The 17,776-nt window shown below is 44.9% G+C and overlaps 1 protein-coding gene across 7 annotated transcripts in view; it reads left to right on the forward strand.

The window, feature by feature from the left end:
- VGLL4 (vestigial like family member 4) overlaps positions 1-17,776 on the forward strand; it is a 191,242-nt gene that overhangs the window by 33,146 nt on the left and 140,320 nt on the right. For 3 of the 7 annotated variants that reach the window (XM_034997774.1, XM_034997775.1, XM_034997772.1), the window contains one exon: positions 3,852-3,955. The exons of 1 other annotated variant lie outside the window; for it this stretch is intronic. Coding sequence is in view for 1 of the 6 variants with exons in the window: in XM_034997770.1 (XP_034853661.1) it covers positions 15,350-15,396 (47 nt within the window). In the remaining 5 variants the exon portion in view is untranslated. Of the gene's footprint in view, positions 1-3,851; positions 5,442-6,468; positions 6,498-15,061; positions 15,397-17,776 lie in introns of those variants that run through there. 3 more of the 7 variants (XM_034997773.1, XM_034997776.1, XM_034997770.1) reach the window with 3 other exon arrangements.

Here is a 17,776-nt window from a genome sequence, read left to right on the forward strand (position 1 = left end):
TTATAGATTTGCATGCAATTATAAGAAATAATATAGAGAGATCCTATGTATCCTTTCCCCATGTGGTAACATCTTGTGAAACTACAATATAATATCACAACCAGATTACTGACATTGAAAACAAAAAAGAAAGAAAGAATATTGACATTGATCAATCCATTGATCTTGTAGGATTTCCCTTCTAGGATTTTTATGTGGATGAAAAGCAATTATACGGGCATAATGTGCAGCACAGTACATGCGTATTGTAAGCATTTAAAAATGGTAGTTAATATCCTCCTAGGAGACAATATGGTGTAGACCAGTGGTTCTCAAAGGGTAATGTGCTTATGAATCATCTGGGGAACTTGTTGAAATGCCAATTCTAATTCAGTAGGCCTGGGTTGGGCCTAAGAGTCTGCATTACTAGCAAGCTCCCAGGGGATGTCTGATGTGGAGTGACAGGCTAAGCATGTGGACTCCAGAATTAGACTGCGAGGTTCAATTCTAGTTGCACGGTTATTACCTTTAAGACCTTGGACAAGTTATTTAACATCTCTGTGCTTCGGTTTCTTCATTCGCTTAAATAATGGGGATATTTACAGTCCCTACCTCATAGGGCTGTTGTGAGCCTTAAACTAGATAATTGTTTTAAAGCACTTAGAACAGTGTCCAGACCATAGTAAGTGCTTATTAAATGTTAGGTATCATTATTACTTTAGATAATTTCTTATTCTGTATTCTTGCAGTGAAATAAGATCATTTTAGTTCTTCCACTGGTTACTTTGGCCTCTGGAAAAGTAGAAGTTCACCTGTTCCCACTCAATGAGAAAAGAGAAGTTATAGCTAGAAGGAATTTTTAGAGCTCCTCTAATCAGAAATGGCAAATACCAGTACATCAGTTCCTATACCCTGCCCTCAGCAGACATTACTAATCAATCCTGACACTTCTTTTTTCATTGAACCTCAGTTGTGGCTTCAGAGCCCTTCTCAAGAGAGGACTCCAGACAGAGCTGATGCTCAAGATGACACCTGTTTGCCAAACCTGATCTGATCTAAGCTCTTTACAGGTGTGGAGACTTAGACCCATAGGTGTAAAATGATTTTCATGGGCTCACACTGTCATCTAGAGAACACACATCTTCTGAATGAGAACCCATATCTTCTGTCTCCTCAGTGCTCTTTGTGGAACAATTTGGTGTGAAGAGAAGAATAGAGCAGAATAAATTCCTGTGAGCACATTACAAGCAAAGGGCCATGGGGTAGAAAAGAACATTCTTCCTCAGCAGGTTAATGCACTGAGAAGATTAATGAGTCTCTATGTACTATGAGCATTTTAGTTTGGCAACCATCTTGGTGTTTCCCCAATTTCCCTCTTGGAAGTATGACATGAGAGGACATATTGGAAAATAAACTACTTGTTGGGAATTTGATGTGGGAAAAAACCCTCTTTTTACAATACTGAGTCATTGGAGAGCCTTAACAAATTGTAAGGAGCAAATGGAAAAGCAAAGGACTTATTCTCACCTGACTGAACTCCTGAGGGCCTTTCCAAGTGTTGCATTGGTCAGAATCTTGGTGCCTCCCCACCTTCACTTGCTGACAGCTGTGTTATATATCCTGTAGTTCCCACTCTCCCTTGTCCTATCCTTCCTCCTCGCTGGACTGTGCCTGATGTCACAGGCCTTCACAGACCCTCACGGACACTCCACTTCAAGGTAGATCAGATTGATGCCATTTCTATGGATGAGTAGAAAGAGAAGAATCAGGTTGTCTCTATGAACAATTTGAACTATGAAGATAAAAAGGGATTCCATTACCAGGGGAGCAAAATTCAAAAGGAGCAGTAGGGACAAAGTAGGAGCCGAAGTGACCAGGAAGCTCCTTGGTGGAGGGATGAGAAGGAATTAAACAGGGGAGGGGCACAGAGAAACAGAGAGAGGACTGGCCAATAACACTGTGGCCTGTGGAGGAGGCAGGATAATAGTCCACAGAGTCTCTTTTCGGTCCTTGGCATTTTCTTTTCCTTTTAATTTTTTAATGTTTTAATATAAAAATTTCAAACACAGGCAAGAGTAGACAGAACAGTATGAAAAACCGCCTATACCCATCACTTGGCTTCAACCATGATCAATTCAGGGCAAATTTTGTTTTTTTTCAACCTCCGCTCACCTACCTCCTAGATTATTTTCATTCTTTAAAAAAAAAAAAATTTTCTGGGGGCACCTGGGTGGCTCAGTTGGTTAAGCGTTTGACTGTTGATTTTGGCTCAGGTCATGATCTCAGGGTCGTGAGATAGAGCCCTGCTTTGGGCTCTGTACTCAGTGGGGAGTCTGTTTGAGGATTCTCTCCCTCTCCCTCTGCCCCCCCCATCCTGCTCACACTCCCTCCCTCTCTCTCTAAAATAAATAAATAAATCTTACAAAAAAATTTTTGCAGGCGCCTGCCTGGTTCAGTCGGTAGAGCATGCGATTTTTGGTCTCAGGGTCCTGAGTTCAAGCCCCACATTGGGTATGGAGTTTACTTAAAAAATAAATAAATTTCTGGTGCATTTATAAAATCCTTGGTTTGCAGCACATTCTCATTATGGTCCATGTACAAACTATCTTTGTTTTTTCAGTTAGCTACTTCAGCAGTTTTGTTTTGTTTTGTTTTTGTTTTTAGAAAGTTGCCCAATTTGTTTTTTTTAAATTATGCTAAAATACACATAACATAAAATTTACTATTTTAACTATTTTTAAGTGTGGGTTCAGTGGCAGTCACACTGTTGTGCAACCATCATTTAAGTGGCTATTTTTAATAGTGAACCTGTGAATCCACCACGCAAAGGTAAGGAGCTTGCCGATAGCCTCCATCTAACCAATGGCCTCTCCCACCCATCCAATGCAGTCCCTTCCCTAGGTAATTACCATTCTGAATCCTCTGGTCATCATCCCCTTATTTCTTTTGTATTAGTGTTATTGCAGGTGTATGTACTCCTACAATTCTTTTTCATTTTATTTGCAAACATTACAAATAGGATATTATGCTGTATGTAATCTTTTGGGACTTACTTTTTTCACCTAATATTGTCAAGACTCATCCCTATTGGGGTGCCTGGGTGGCACGGTCCGTTGAGCCACAGACTTGGCTCAGGTCCTGATCTCAGGGTTGTGAGATCTGCTCAGCATGGAGTCTGCTTGAGATTCTCTCTCCCTCTCCCTCTACCCCTCCCACTCGTGCTTTCTCTCTCTCTCTCTTTCAGATAAATAAATAAATCTTTTTTTTTTTTAAAAAAGATTCACCCCTATTGTTACATGTTAGCATAAGTCGTTTGTTTAGGCTGCTAATATCCCATTATGTGAATAGTCTATGTACCTGACATGTTCCACTTCCGGTCCACCTACATCTTGAAGACACACCCCCCTTTTCTTAGGATAACTTGAGTGTGTCTTTCTTCTGCACAACTAAAACAGCCAGGCTAAAACAACCATGCTTAGATGTTGCCAGAGCGAAGTCACACTAATGCTGATGTAAGGGAAGCAGTGAGATTAATTCTTGGAAAGGTCGAAGACTGGTCACATCCATGAGAAAAGGCCCTCTGTCCCCATGATTTATCTGCAGAGTAGGGTTTGCACTGAGCAGTGATGGAAATTAAAGAGGCAGCTTTAGGACCTCCACACTGACCCCAAATGGAAATCATTTAGCAGCATACAAATGGCAGAATTGTCATAAAAATAAAATGAGATAATGATATGTGGGGACACTTTATAAACCCCAAAGCCATTTTATAAATGTGTACTAGTATTATTATTGCTATCATTATTCATTTGCATTATCTGGGCAAATTATTTTCCCATCCCCCCGTGTTAAAGTGGGTGTCCTTTTATAAGGTGCCACAGCAGGACTGGATTTAAGGCAGGAAGAGAAAGGAGGAAGATGTGAGTATTCATCCAATATTCTGCCTAATCCTCGGTCCCTGCAGTGGATCTTCAAGGTAAGAATTATCTGTTTTACAGATGAGAACACTGAGCTTGATGACATGCCCAAAATCCTGTAACAAACACAGATAGACTTTGGATTCAAATCCAGGTCTGTCCAAACCCAAAGCCCTTTTTCTGTCTTGCCACACTTCCTGAAATCTGCCCATGCAGTCCTCATTCTTTCCCCATGCCCTGCCCTAACTTGGCAGGATGAAAACCTCTTCTTTATGATCTTTTCATGGTGGTTTTTTTTTTTTGTTTGTTTTGTTTTTTTTCCTCCTAGTCTGAGACTACTGATGAACTAACATGGAGTCTAAGTAAAAATATCTTTGGGAAGACTGGGAGCCTTCCCGGCTTTAATCTGTGAATTTTAATCCGGGGAGTGGGAAACCAGGGGTTGACTTGTCACTTGGGTTCCCATTTACAGTGATCCTGTGTGGTCTGGAGGAGTGTATTTTACAAGGGGCCATAAGACCCATGCTCTGATGCAGGCAACACCTCTACCTGCTTTAGGTAAAACATCTAATCTGGCTGTAAAATAGAACTATTAATACCTGTCCTGCTACCCAACAGGGGCTAAGATCAAATGAGGTAATATGCTGTGACTTGATATGATCAGATGAGGTAATAGATGGGAAAACAGTTTGAAAACTGCAAAGCATCCCCTTCCCCTCCCCCCAGCATTAATGTAAGCTGGTATTTCTTTTCATTGTTATCATTGCCTCTCAGCAGAGTCTTCTCCCAGGGAAAGCCCTATAGTAGGAGCTCCTAATAACGACCGAAGTTTGAGAACAGTCAGAAGGCGAGCAACATGAAGCCATTTAAAGCAAACCAGAGGAAGTCCAGTCTCTGACTATTTATTTTATGAAGTTAGCGGCTGGATATGTTAAGCAAATGTTTTCTTAATTGTGGCAGTACGAGAAAACAATGGGGCAAGGGCTCCGGAGACTGGAGTATCAGGCCTCCACCCCTCTTACCACCCCTCCCCAAATCTCTAGAGAATGACAGGAAAAAATTAAAGACAGGGCTTTTCTTTTCGTAGTCACATGTCTACGCTGCTGCTGTAATAAGAACCTGCACCAATTAGAAATGTTTCACCTCCTCCCCTCTGCCCCTCCCCGGGCACATTTCAGAGCAGCCCGGGTTGTGGACTCCTGGAGTTTGCCAAGCACAGCAAACACTGCTGTGTGAGCGGCTGGAGGGGGCTCTTTCCACTCCGACCTCCCTCCCTTCCTCCTCTGCTCCCTCCCTTCCACACTGTTTTCATTTACTAGGACTTCCTCCTTCGGGCGAGGGAGGGGGAGGAAAGACGCTGAAGGGCGCCTGGGGCGTGAGTGTGCGTGCGTGTGTGTGTGTGAAGTGGAGTGAGTGGTGGCGTGTAAAATGCTGTAATGGGAGGAAACCGAGCCGCGTCTGAGTGCCCCGGACTGCAGCGGCCGTTCTGATCGCAGTGGCACCTGAGCACACACTTCCCCGAGCAAGTGCGACCTGTACCTGCAGGTACGTGTGGCCGCCGGCCCGTCTGGTTAGTTTGGCTTGGGGGTGTGGGTAACGAGAAAGTGAGGCAGCGGTCCAGGTCGGCGCCCGGGGGAGCGGGGAGAGCGGGGTGTGCGGGAGGCTCCCGCGTGCACTGAGGTCCCGCGCGTGAGCCGGGTGTGAGCCCTTGCAGGGGCTGCTTCTCGAAAAGAGGACGTGTGCGGGTCTGAAGCCGAGGGCGGCGTAGGGGCTGCAGGTCGTGCCCAAAGGCTCCGGCACTTGCTGGCTGCGCGTGGCGGTGAAGGGGCAGCGGGTCCAGTGGGTGCGGAGTACCGCTCGACCGTGGACGCCGGTGTCACGTGGGCCGTGTCCACCGGGTGCGTGGGCCCACTGTGTGCGTGTGAGGAACGCGCCTGGCCCACAGCAGCGGGCACCCGGGCGCGCACGAAAGGTTCGCTTGTGCGTGTGCGCTGAAGGTGTGTTCCCACCGGCCGGGCCTTGGGGGGCATAGATATGTGTGAGATGCCGGGTCCTCGAGCCCTCGGGGACTGGCGCCTCCCCCGGGGGCCCAGAGCGGCTCCAGCCCCGCAGCGGCCGTTACCCGCCCGAGCGCGTCGGCCCGCTGGGTAGGTGGGAGCCGCCGCCGCGGGGCGTGCGGCGGGCGGGGGAGGGGAAACAAGCCTCTCCTCCGCGCGCGAGGCCCCGCCCCCGCCTCCCTGCCCGCTCACCTGGGCTCGGCCGCCCACCTGCTCGGTGGGAGGGGCGTGTCCGGGGGCGTGTCCTGGCGGGCCAGGCGGAGCCCGGCAGAGCCCGGCTGAGGGCGGGCGGCGCCTCATTCCAAGGATTCCTCGCGCTTCCGCGCTCGCGTCCGCCGCGGAGCCGGCTCGGCGCGCGCCGCCCGCGTGTGCGTGTGGGTGTGCGGAGGGGGCGTCAGTGCGGGAGCGCGGGCGCGAGCGCGCCTGTGCGTCGGCGCGCCCCCGGAGTGCGCCCCGCGCGCTCGGCGGCCCCGCCTCCACCCCCGCCCCCGTCCCCCACGGGGCCCGGCCGGCCCGAGGCGGGCGAGCCCAGAGCCGCCCGGCGGTGAGTGCGGGAGAACCGGGCCCGCGAGGGCTGGCCTGCGGGGGAAGTCCGGGTGGGCTGACTCGGAGCAGGACTGAGGGCGTCCTCCTGGAGGGAGGAGGCGGCTGGTTCTCGCGGGGCAACTTGAGGCTCCCAGCGGGAGCCGCAGCTTCAGGGCTTTCGAAGGGAGGTCCGGCTCCTGGCGGGGCGGGGGGGGGGTCCCACGAGGAAGGCGTCCTGGGAGTGCAGGGCACGGGGTCGGGGAGGGGGCCCGGCGCGCCTTGTAGACCGTTGGTCCTGGCCAGCGGCAAAGGAGGGCTGGGTTCAGGACGGCAGGAAGGGGCTGAGGATGGGCAGCTGGGACGGGTCTTTCTTTTCTCTTCATATAGTCCCTGCCCCTCCCCAAAACAAAACGGCACACTCTTCAGCACCGAGTGCAGGCCTCGCCGAAACGCAAAGGTCTTTTCCTTTTTTTTTTTTTTTGCTTTGCTTAAAGTTTCCTTTGATTCCTGACACTGAGACAGTGAAATGTCTTAGGTTAGGATGACAGTACTTGCTTGGGCTATTAACTTAGTCTTTATGCACTTTCCTGGCATATATTCGTGTATTTAAGCTAGATGATTAAAAAAATCGGTTTCACTTTGATCATTGGTGCTGTATGTTTGCTAGTTGTATTTCCTTCTCTGTGGTTAATAAGAACCAGCAGCCCGGGAGCCGGCGGTGGAGACGGCTCTTCTAGTTTTTATCGCCCCTGGTTGCTCCCTCTGTTTGAAAGGTACTGTCTTCCAGTTTGTAGATTTTGCAAATCTTTTTCTAAATCCAAGCCTACCTTGACGAGAATGAAGGCTTGCATTTCTTTCCTCTGAACATTCAAAGACAAAAACCAAGAAAAGATAGTTTTCCTATTGGTATTTGAAGGTCAGTTTTGCATACCATTTTAGCATACCAAACTTTAACTCTTTGCTCTAGTCCACTAACTTGTAATGCTCATTGTTTCCTCCTTGCCGCGCATGACTGTGAGGGGTAGCGTGGGTAGCTGAAAGAGAGCTTTGGGGTCAGTGCCTTAAGGCTGTACCGATGACACGATCTTGGAACAAGTTATTTATCATCTCTAAATCTCAATGCCTTAATTTTAAATAATGCGTTTAGAAATACTTTCTTCAGAAATTTGTTGTCTTACACTCAAGACACAATTTTGCGTTGGTTGATTGGTTGGGTTTTTTTTCCCTTCTGTGTGTTTCCTGTTGCATCTGGCTGAAAATCATCTCCCCACGGTAGAAATGATGTAAACCCCTCAAATTGTTATTTAATTTTCATGCAACTTTAATCCCAGGCTGATTTCCCCTGCCACTGTTTTTGTCACACTTTGGGGCAGCTTGCTTTTGCTTTCCATTTGGAAGGGAGTGCAAACTAATTTTTAGGTTGACCCAACAAAATACAATTAAGAAGATAATTCTGCTATAAATAACCATGGACTACATTCCAAAACTGTGAATGTTGTAGTAAAAACAGCTCTGGCTTATTTCTGGAGACTTGACTTTAAGTCCAATCTCTGTCACCTACTAAATTGGTGACCAGAAGAAGTTACTTCTACTTAACCTTTGTATTTGATTTTCCTCTATAAGAAGGTAATTGTATCTGTTCCCAATACATCATAGAAGTTCAGGAATTACAGGGAATAATGTTTTCCGAAAAGTAGTTTGCATTATGTTATTATAAAGGTCTTTGAAGATTTGAGGGAGCTTCTTAATGGCAGTCATCGCCACTTCCCCCAACTGATTTAGAACTGTGAGTTCACCTGAAGACTTTTAACACTTCTTACAGACACCATCATTATGAAACCAAACTTTCACTTTCAGATGTTCTGTTTGACAAGAGTGCTGTAAGGGGAAATTCCTCTTACCTGCTTATGGAGCCTTGTTCCTAACCTTTCCTGGCTGCCAAAACAAATCCCAAGGAAGATTTTACTTTGTGTCTTTCCTCAGTATCTTTCCTGGGTAGTTTTGCTGTGCAGGTTCTAGTTTGCCTTAGAAGAATGAAAAATAAAATAACCATCATAAAAGTTGCTTTGCAAGCAACTTTGATTATGACTTCATAAAATAATACGAGTTGTAAATTCAGGAAGTAAAAGTCACATACATTGGGAAAATTTTAATGTAACTAAAATTATGACACTGTAGTGATCTTAAGATACCAACTCTGGTTTTGGCCTGTGTTAGATAAGCTATTGCAGAACCTGGTGAGAGAGAAGGTTCTTGCTTGCTAAGTTTGTGCATAACCGAAGCTCATTTGTGATTGTTTTAGGGAGCCCATCTAAAGGTAATGAAGTCGATATGTGAGAGCCTAATAGAGAAAAGGGAATGCTGCCAACGGTCTGTAGCAATTTAGAATCTGACCACATTGAAACAACTACAGCAACAACAACTGCTTAGAAATTGGACTGCCAATGGGACGCCTGGGTGGCTCAGTCAGATTAGCATCTGCCTTCGGCTTGGGTCATGATCTTACGGTCCGGGAATCGAGTCCTGCATCAGGCTCCTTACGGGGAGCCTGCTTCTCCCTCTGCCTGCTGCTCCCCCTGCTTGTGCTCTAGTGCTCTCTCTGACAAATAAATAAGTAAAATTAAAAGAAAGAAAGAAAGAAAGAAAAATTGGGCTGCCAGATCTTGAGAGTATGATCTGTCAAGGTAAGAAAGGCAGGCAGGAGCATAAGTGGGAGGTGCTGAAACCAGAAAAATTTTTGCTACCTGGGACGCAGTATGACAACTCCTTTGCAAAGGAGGAGAACCTTGTAGAATGCATTGTGTCTCATGCCTCAGGTCTGATAACCAGATACAGTCCATTCTCGGATTTCTTCATCTACTTACTAAAATTTATTTGGACGCCTGAATCTGAACTTGCAGGACTTTCTCCGTCATCCCTGCACATGCACAGAGTGGTGAAAAACCTGAGTCTTCCCAGGTGAGGTCAGGCAAGTCAAGACTCTGACTTCTTGTTTCAGCTCTCACACTGTACTCCTACTTCTGGTCTATTTAGTGCCACATTTTTCTCATTTGGGGGCTTTTTGTTGTTTTTGGTGTTTATACTGGCCCCCCAGCATAGTGTTCCCAAGAGCAAGGAGGCTGTGATGTGCCTTTCAGAAAAAATACGAGGAGAAAATATGTGCTTTAGATAAGTTTCATTCAGGCATGAATTATAGTGCTGTTGGCCATGAACTCAATGTGAGTGAATCAGTAATAGATATCACATAAGGTGTCTTTAAACAGAAACACCTAAAACAAGGCTATGTATTGATCAGTTGACAAAAATGCAACCAGTGGCTCAAAGGAACCTAACCGTGTGCTTTTCCTAGGAGCAATGGTTCAGTGTTCGTTAACGCAGTGTTCTTGGAGACTTTAGAGAGCATGACAGCTGTGAATAATGAGAATTGAGCATATTTACTGATGCTGATAACTAGAGTGCTTCTTAATGGTATAATGTGTCATGGGTTAGAAGGCTTTATCTAGGCTTTAATAGGCTGAGTTGAGATTTTGGAACAATGGACAGTTAGACTTAAGTATTATGGGAAGTTTGCCACCTTGGACTTTGGTGCAAGTTCATGTGTCTCGTTCTTGGGGGTAAAAGGTCCCTGAGAGGGACGCCTGGGTGGCTCAGTCTGTTAAGCATCCGACTCTTGATCTCCGCTCAGGTCTGGATCTCAGGGTCGTGAGTTTGGGCCCTGTGTTGGGCTCCACTACTTTAAAAAAAAAAAAAAAAGGTCCCTGAGAGGATGGGCACCTCAGGACTTGTGAATGGGAAATTCTAAGTATCCAAATAAAAGAAATGGCAAGAACAGGCATATCCAGAGTAAACTAAAAATGCCAGTGAGTTTCCCTTATTTCATATGCAGTGCTGTAGGAGGCCGAGGTCTTGGAAATGAAGAGAGATTCACAATAGCCTCAACATGAGAAAGAAAAGCATAGTTCATTTTTATGTGACAACAGTGTCGAGAAATGGTGGGAATAGATAGTCTCAAAAAGTCCAGACTTGAATTTTATTTTCTTTTACTTAGACACAGTGGTGTTAGTGTGGGCCCGCCGTACAGTTTCTATGGGACACTTTGGGGAGATGGGTAAACTTCAGCCGGCAGGGAGAATTTTATACCAGCACCGAGCAGCCTCACATAAAAGATCAGGAAATATGCTGTAACCTAAGTTTAGTTTTGCAGCATTGGGCTTATATACTCGACTGGCACATGGTCAGCTTTCGTACTGTCTGTGCAGGTGCAGGGCTGACACTGATACCAAACTGTATTACAGGACTGGAGGATTTGGTTACTTCATGGTAGCACTGCTTGGCAGCTCCCATTGCCAGGGTCATCAAGACGACTACATTATCATATCCCTAACACACACGCCTCGGGGCCCCGGCGGAGGGGTGATTAAGGAGGTCCATAGAGTCATCCATTTTAGCATAAGAAAACCTGAAGTGGTTGAATTGAGCATTGGTTCAGGACTTTACATCCAGAGTGGTACCCTTTATTCAGCCCAAGCTGCCTGGGATCTCAGTCTCTATTGAGATGATGGGAGGTGGAGACCAGCAGTAGGCAGAGCCCAGGTGATGGCAGACGCCTGAGGTTACCTTGTTCCGACATCTAATGAATCCCACTTTGGAGGACAAAGAGATGGATGGCTGCCCAACCCATAGACTGCGTCCTGCAGAGCTTTCATAGGAGGGGCCTCATATCATTATGGAAAGGGTACAAGACTGTCCCAGCTTACCAAGTTTTATAATTTTCTAGGACAATGGAAGGACTGCCATCAGCTGACTTTTTTTTTTAATTTTCATCATCAGTTTTAGATGTAGTGTTCCATGATTCATTGTTTGTGCATAACACCCAGTGCTCCATGCAGAACGTGCCCTCTTTAATACCCATCACCAGGCTAACCCATCCTCCCACCTCCCTCCCCTCTAGAACCCTCAGTTTGTTTTTCAGAGTCCATCGTCTCTCATGGTTCGTCTATCCCTCCGATTTCCCCCCCTTCATTCTTCCCCTCCTGCTACCTTCTTCTTCTTCTTTTTTTTTTTCTTAACATATATTGCATTATTTGTTTCAGAGGTACAGATCTGAGATTCAACAGTCTTGCACAATTCATAGTGCTTACCAGAGCACATACCCTCCCCAGTGTCTATCACCCAGTCACCCCATCCCTCCCACCCCACCCCCCACTCCAGCAACCCTCAGTTTGTTTCCTGAGATTAAGAATTCCTCATATCAGTGAGGTCATATGATACATGTCTTTCTCTGTTTGACTTATTTTGCTCAGCCTAATACCCTCCAGTTCTATCCACATCGTTGCAAATGGCAAGATCTCATTCCTTTTGATGACTGCATAATATTCCATTGTGTGTGTGTGTGTGTGTGTGTGTGTGTGTGTATACACACCACATCTTCTTTAACCATTCGTGTGTTGATGGACATCTTGGCTCTTTCCACAGTTTGGCTATTGTGGACATTGCTGCTATAAACATCGGTGCACGTACCCCTTCGGATCCCTACATTTGTACCTTTGGAGTAAATACCCAGTAGTGCCATCAGCTGACTCTTACTCTGGGGCTTCTGCTTGAGGATGGCAAGCACCTAAAAGCAGCCTAACTAGGGATTTTATGCATTCACATTTTCAGTTCTCTGGAAATAAGTATAGAACATGTGGATATATTGTTTAGATTTAATACATTTGGCCTTGAAATAAATTTTCAGGAGTGGCTATGTGTAGAGGTGAGGAGTTGGATGTAAGTGGAAGCTGGCCAGGCCCTGACATGCTACTTGGTGGGGTGCTGTACATTATGGCAGTATGGGTCAGTTATTCACGCCAGCGATATGCCTAGGTAGGGAACGCTGGCCTAGCAGAGGATCCATCTGTTCATGCTCTTTCTTTGGCAGTATGACTGTTTTTTAAAGATTGATTTATTTATTTGTCAGCGCACGCATGAACAGGGGGAGTGGCAGGCAGAGGGAGAAGCAGGTTCCCCACTGAGCAAGGAGCCCGATGCGGGACTCGATCCCAGGACCCCGGGATCAGGACCTGAGCCCAAGGCAGATGCTTAACCGACTGAGCCACCCAGGCGTCTTGATAGTATGACTCTTGGAAGAGTGTTTTGAATAAGGGCTGGTGACTATTTAGTGATGTGGTGTACATTTAAGGTTGCGAGAAATACAAATAAGGTGCACATTTGAAAATATCATTCACTGATCCCTAACAGTTATCTATTGGAACCCAAAAGCAGGTTTTCTTGAGCATGACTAAGTCGAAAAACCATGCTTCCTAATACTGAACCCGTTCGCGGAGCCTGCAGCCTTGAGGGCTTCCATTTCATTGCCGGGAGCAGCTTGCTCCACTCTCAGACCCAGCTGACGGCAAGCATTTTCTCACCTGTCTTGGTTACCATTCGTGTGACTCCATGCCTGTCTCTGTTCAAAGAAAGTGAAGTATGGCATCGTTTTCTCATTCATAAGAGGGGAGTGTTTGTTTCCCTTTGCTCACTTTAGAAACAAGTTATTGCCTGATGTATCTCAAGGAATAAGGGAAAGAACACAGATTAGAAGTCTTGCCTCGGTTGATGATGGAAGTAGTTTTTTGGGGAGGGTGGTATAACTTAATAAAACTAAAAATAACTGCTTTTCTCCAAAAGTCTTTATGAAAATCAGCTTAAGTATAGTAAAAATAGCAGTAGATGGTGAGTCAGGGGACTTGGACTCTAGTCTTAGTTTCTTCAGGAAGTCACTTATATTCTCGGCACCTTGGTTTTTCATCTGCAGAAGACTATTAATAATCCTGTTTGGCCAACTTACAGTGAGAATCCAGTGAAGTAATTTATGTGAGTGTGCTTTGGAAAAGCATGCGCTCCACAACCTTATGTGGTGGCTGGATGGGGATGACATGTATTTCTCACTTGAGTTTACAAGGTACTTTCAGTTACACTGTGTCATTTAGTCCACAGGCCAGGTTTGTGACCCTATGAAGTGAGCAACGTTATTGCCATTTTCTTTAGGTGAGGGACTTTGGGCCTGGAGAGGTTAAATGGCCCATACAATCAGTGTTAGGCTTATAGAGCAAAGCCTAGAACAAAGCAGTGATTGTTGACTGCATGAGTGAAAGTGTTAAAGTAGGGCTCAAGTCCTGGCTCCATTGATTTAACAGATGGTGAAGTGTGAAAAGAAAAAAAGGATCACACAAATGAGATATTTTCCCCAAGAACATAGAGGGGTGGTCTGAGAATTGGATGTTAACGGGAAGAATGTGTGTTGCAAGAAGTTAGTGGGGCATCAACTGGACACACTATGGAGAAGAAAACAGCTAGGAGGGTTGCTCATCTTGACGTGCCCAAAGCTTTGCTTCCATGTGGCTGCCAGAGTCTTCTGGTGATGATTTGGTCTGAAATTGTATTTCAGTTGTCCTTCTCACTGAGATGGACAGTGTGATTGATACCTATTTGATTTAAGTTACTTCAGGGCAGTGAGTTTCCTTTTCCTTTTCTGTAACGTCTGTATATAGGTATTTTTTGTTTTGTTTTTGTTTTTTTGTATATAGTTTTAATAGAAATAGGAGATACTCAATGAAAGCCTCTAAATTCTTGATGACCAAAAAGGTCATATACCTCCCATGGTGGCGTGAGAGTTCATACTTGTAGGCTTGTCCTCCAGTTGTGCTTTATTAGCTGAGGCTGGTTTAGATTATCCCAGGAAGTGGCCCTGATTGCAGGTGATAGAGGGATGGAACAGGGCCAACAGGAATTAGAGCTACTGACTAGTGTGCATCTGGAAGCTAGAGATGCCATCAGTATCTCAGGATCGTGATGTCTTCCTGTTTGTGTTTTTTGGCCAAGTGACAGTGTGGCAGGAACATCAGGAGGTTTGAATATGCTTCTCCCCACCCCCACTGGTTTCCAGCCCTTGCTAGGACAGTTGCTCCATATTCCCATAGTCTTTCCTAAATTATACGGTAGTTAGACCACCATTCCTGGCAGAGCCATGGAGTGAGGCAGACCTGGTGCTGTAGCTTTCACCTGGGAAATCTCCTTAGAACACTTCCATAACATATCTTGAAATTATGTTCTCTTGCCTGAAAAAAAAATTGAATACACCCTGTGATTCTTTTTCCAAGACAGGTGCTTTTGTCCTCTTGTTGATCAAAAAGGGACAGTTCTTGGGCGCCTGGATGGCTCAGTTGGTTAAGCGACTGCCTTTGGCTCAGGTCATGATCCTGAAGTCCTGGGATCGAGTCCCGCATCGGGCTCCCGGCTCGGCGGGGAGCCTGCTTCTTCCTCTGACCTATCCCCTCTCATGCTGTCTCTCTGTCTCTCTGTCTCTCTCAAATAAATAAATAAATAAAATCTTAAAAAAAAAAAAAAGGACAGTTCTTTGTGGAAGTCCAAATAATAGCATTCAAATTTATAGCTGAGCTTGTCATTAGCACTGAATGTACCTAAGTTTTAATAGCTTTAGAATTGATCTCTTATTCTCTAATTCTCCACCGTAAGCTATTTGTAGGAGCATTAGTTAGTATTGGCAATAAGGGAGTTCGAAGAAAAGAATATGGGATGGCAGAGAAAATATGGACTACTGCTTGCAAAACAAAACAAAATGCATATTCTGTTCATGATGACTTATGGTCATATTTGTCAATAATCGCCAGGGAAGGTGAATGGATAGACTGGAAATGGGTTGCAAAAGAATAGAACACCTTTATAGATGCACATGATGTCTTTTTCCAAAACTACTTTCTTCTCACTTGATGTTATGTTTCAGATGTGAGCATTTCAAGTGATTGTATTTTTGGTTATCATGATGTTATAATGTGAAGACCATCACAGAAAGGAGAACATGCTACTGGGATGTACTTGGCTTCATTTTCTGGATGCTGCATAATCTTTGGCAAAAGGTAGTAAATGATTTATGGTTCATAAAGGATATACAATAAACCAGGCATCTCTCTCCCCTGTGTAAAACCATTCAGACCATTCAGGGGCCTTGCACTGAGAATAAAGTCTCAGCTTTGTCGCGCCCCACAGGGCATGCTTGATTTGCCCTTGCCCGCTTCCCTGCCCCACCTCCTGGCCCCTCTCTCCTGTGTTCCCTGTGCTGAGGTCATTCCCTCCACATCTCCAAGCCCAGCTTGGATCTGTCTTGAGCGTTTTGCAAATGCTCTTTGTCTCTTCCCTGCCTCCCTTTGCAAGACTAATTCCTCTCCTTGAGGTCTCAGCTTTCATTCATCTCAGACATCACCATGTAAAGTAGTGGTCGGTACCCTTTTTCAAAACATTTACCGTCATCATTTGCAATTTATTTGATATGTTTGCAAAAATTTTGACAAATACTATTTTAATACGTATAAAACCTATCCCCTTCTCATAATACCCTATGAGGGAGGTAATAGGAATTCATATTCCCATTTTACAGATGAAGAAACAGACACACAGAGGTAAAGTCATTTTCCAGGGACACAAAGATAGGAAGTGGCTGAGCCCAATTCAAACTCAGACGGGTTGATGTCTAAAGATCATCCTCTTAAATAACCACTCTGCTGATTTGCCTCTCAGTTTGGTGTGACCCTCCATCAAATACTATAACCATTGTCTCCCCGCAACCCCCACAACTTTACTAACATGTTTTGTTGTTTTTTTTAAATTTTTTCATAAGGTTAAAAAAAATTTTTTTTTATTACTGTTCTCTTCCACCTGTATTTGCTTAGGTCTTCTGTGGCTAGATAGTTGCTGGTCTTCATCTCCTACCTATATTTATTGAACCAGCCCCTACTGTCCTTATCTCACACCTGGTTCCTATAGAAGCCTCCTAACTCATCTGCTTCCAGTGACTTCTTACTTCACTCTATCAAGTCAAACCATCTTCTCCAGAACTGCTAAACAAAAATCTTGGTAACATCAGATCAGCAGCCTGCTCAGGGACTAATTATAGCTGCCTTTTGCCTACTGTGCTCAGTGTAAACCTGCCCAGCTAGCCTTCGGCTGGTTCCTCCGTCCACCCACATCGTGCTCACCCGAACTTAGCTTCTCCTCCTCTTAACCAGGACTCTCCACCCTGACCAGAATGGTCTCAATTTCCCTGTCTTGGGCTTTCATTCCTGTCTCTGCACCTTTCTTCAGGCTTTTGATCCAGTATGAGTGTACATGTAAGGCTAAGACGGGGTCCTTGCACCCAGGAACTACTCCGACAGTGTGATCCAGGTGAGAGAGAGGTCAGAGAGGAGCATGACAGCCTGAGGGGGAGAAACTAGGGAGGGAGCTCTTTGCGGCACACACGTGCCCGCACGGAGCAGAGTAGATGTTCACAAGGTGGACGCTTCAGCTGGCACCGACCGCTCCTTTTATCACACACGCACACTTTGGTTTTGCTTTTTGAAGTTTGTCTCTTTGTTACCTCATTCCTTTAAAAAATGGTCTGTTAACCTATTCCTTATACTTCAGGTTCACCAATAAGATCATGACTCCTTGAAAGCAGAGATCGTATCTTTTCTTTCTCTTTTACTTCTCCCGAGTACTTCCCTGAACTCAGGATAATTGCATAATAAAAATCGGTTGGTTTCATTAATAAGGCTGCAGCAGATGGCAGGTGCCTTGTAGGTGAACCTTAAACACCTAATCTCTTATCTGCCTACTTTGAACGTTAAGTTGCTTGGAGGTTTGGATTCCGTGGTATCTAAATAAATTTAAATACGTAATGTTCTACGATGCTAGAATTCTGCATCTACTACTTTGTGTTATTTGATGTTTTTATGCTTTGATATTTTGCTTCTGTGTGTAATACTTCTTTGTGTAATTTGCATAACTCAAGGGACGTGTTAATGTATATCTGTTTGGGTTTAGAATTTTCATCATGTGAGAGGAGAGTTAAGACTATGTGATTGGGAAGGGTGTGTCCTTCAAAAGCCTGACACTTCAACTTCACTGGGAAATTAAGGAATTTGAGTCTAAATACTGTAATATGGAGTAGAATGTTTATCAGCATTTACTTAATCAAAATAAAAGACTTTAAGCCCAATTCTTGCCTGAATAGGAAACTGGTTTAGGTGAAGAGAATATAACTGAGTTCTTGAGAGTTCAGCAGACCTTTTCCTGTCCTGTTCAAACCTTTCTTTGCTTTCTCCACCTTTGAACAAGTTCAAAAATCCTTACTCTCAAGAGACGATCTTTTCTATTTTACCAAGATGATTAGGAATGTGAATGTCATTTTGTTTTTTTAATTTTTTTTATTCTTCTTGTCTCTGCAAAGGAAGACACGAACTCTGGTTGATGACACTGCTG

Source organism: Mirounga leonina, unplaced genomic scaffold (assembly GCF_011800145.1).
Source record: "Mirounga leonina isolate KUSES-001 unplaced genomic scaffold, KU_Mleo_1.0 Mir_94, whole genome shotgun sequence".
Classification (NCBI taxonomy): domain Eukaryota; kingdom Metazoa; phylum Chordata; class Mammalia; order Carnivora; family Phocidae; genus Mirounga; species Mirounga leonina.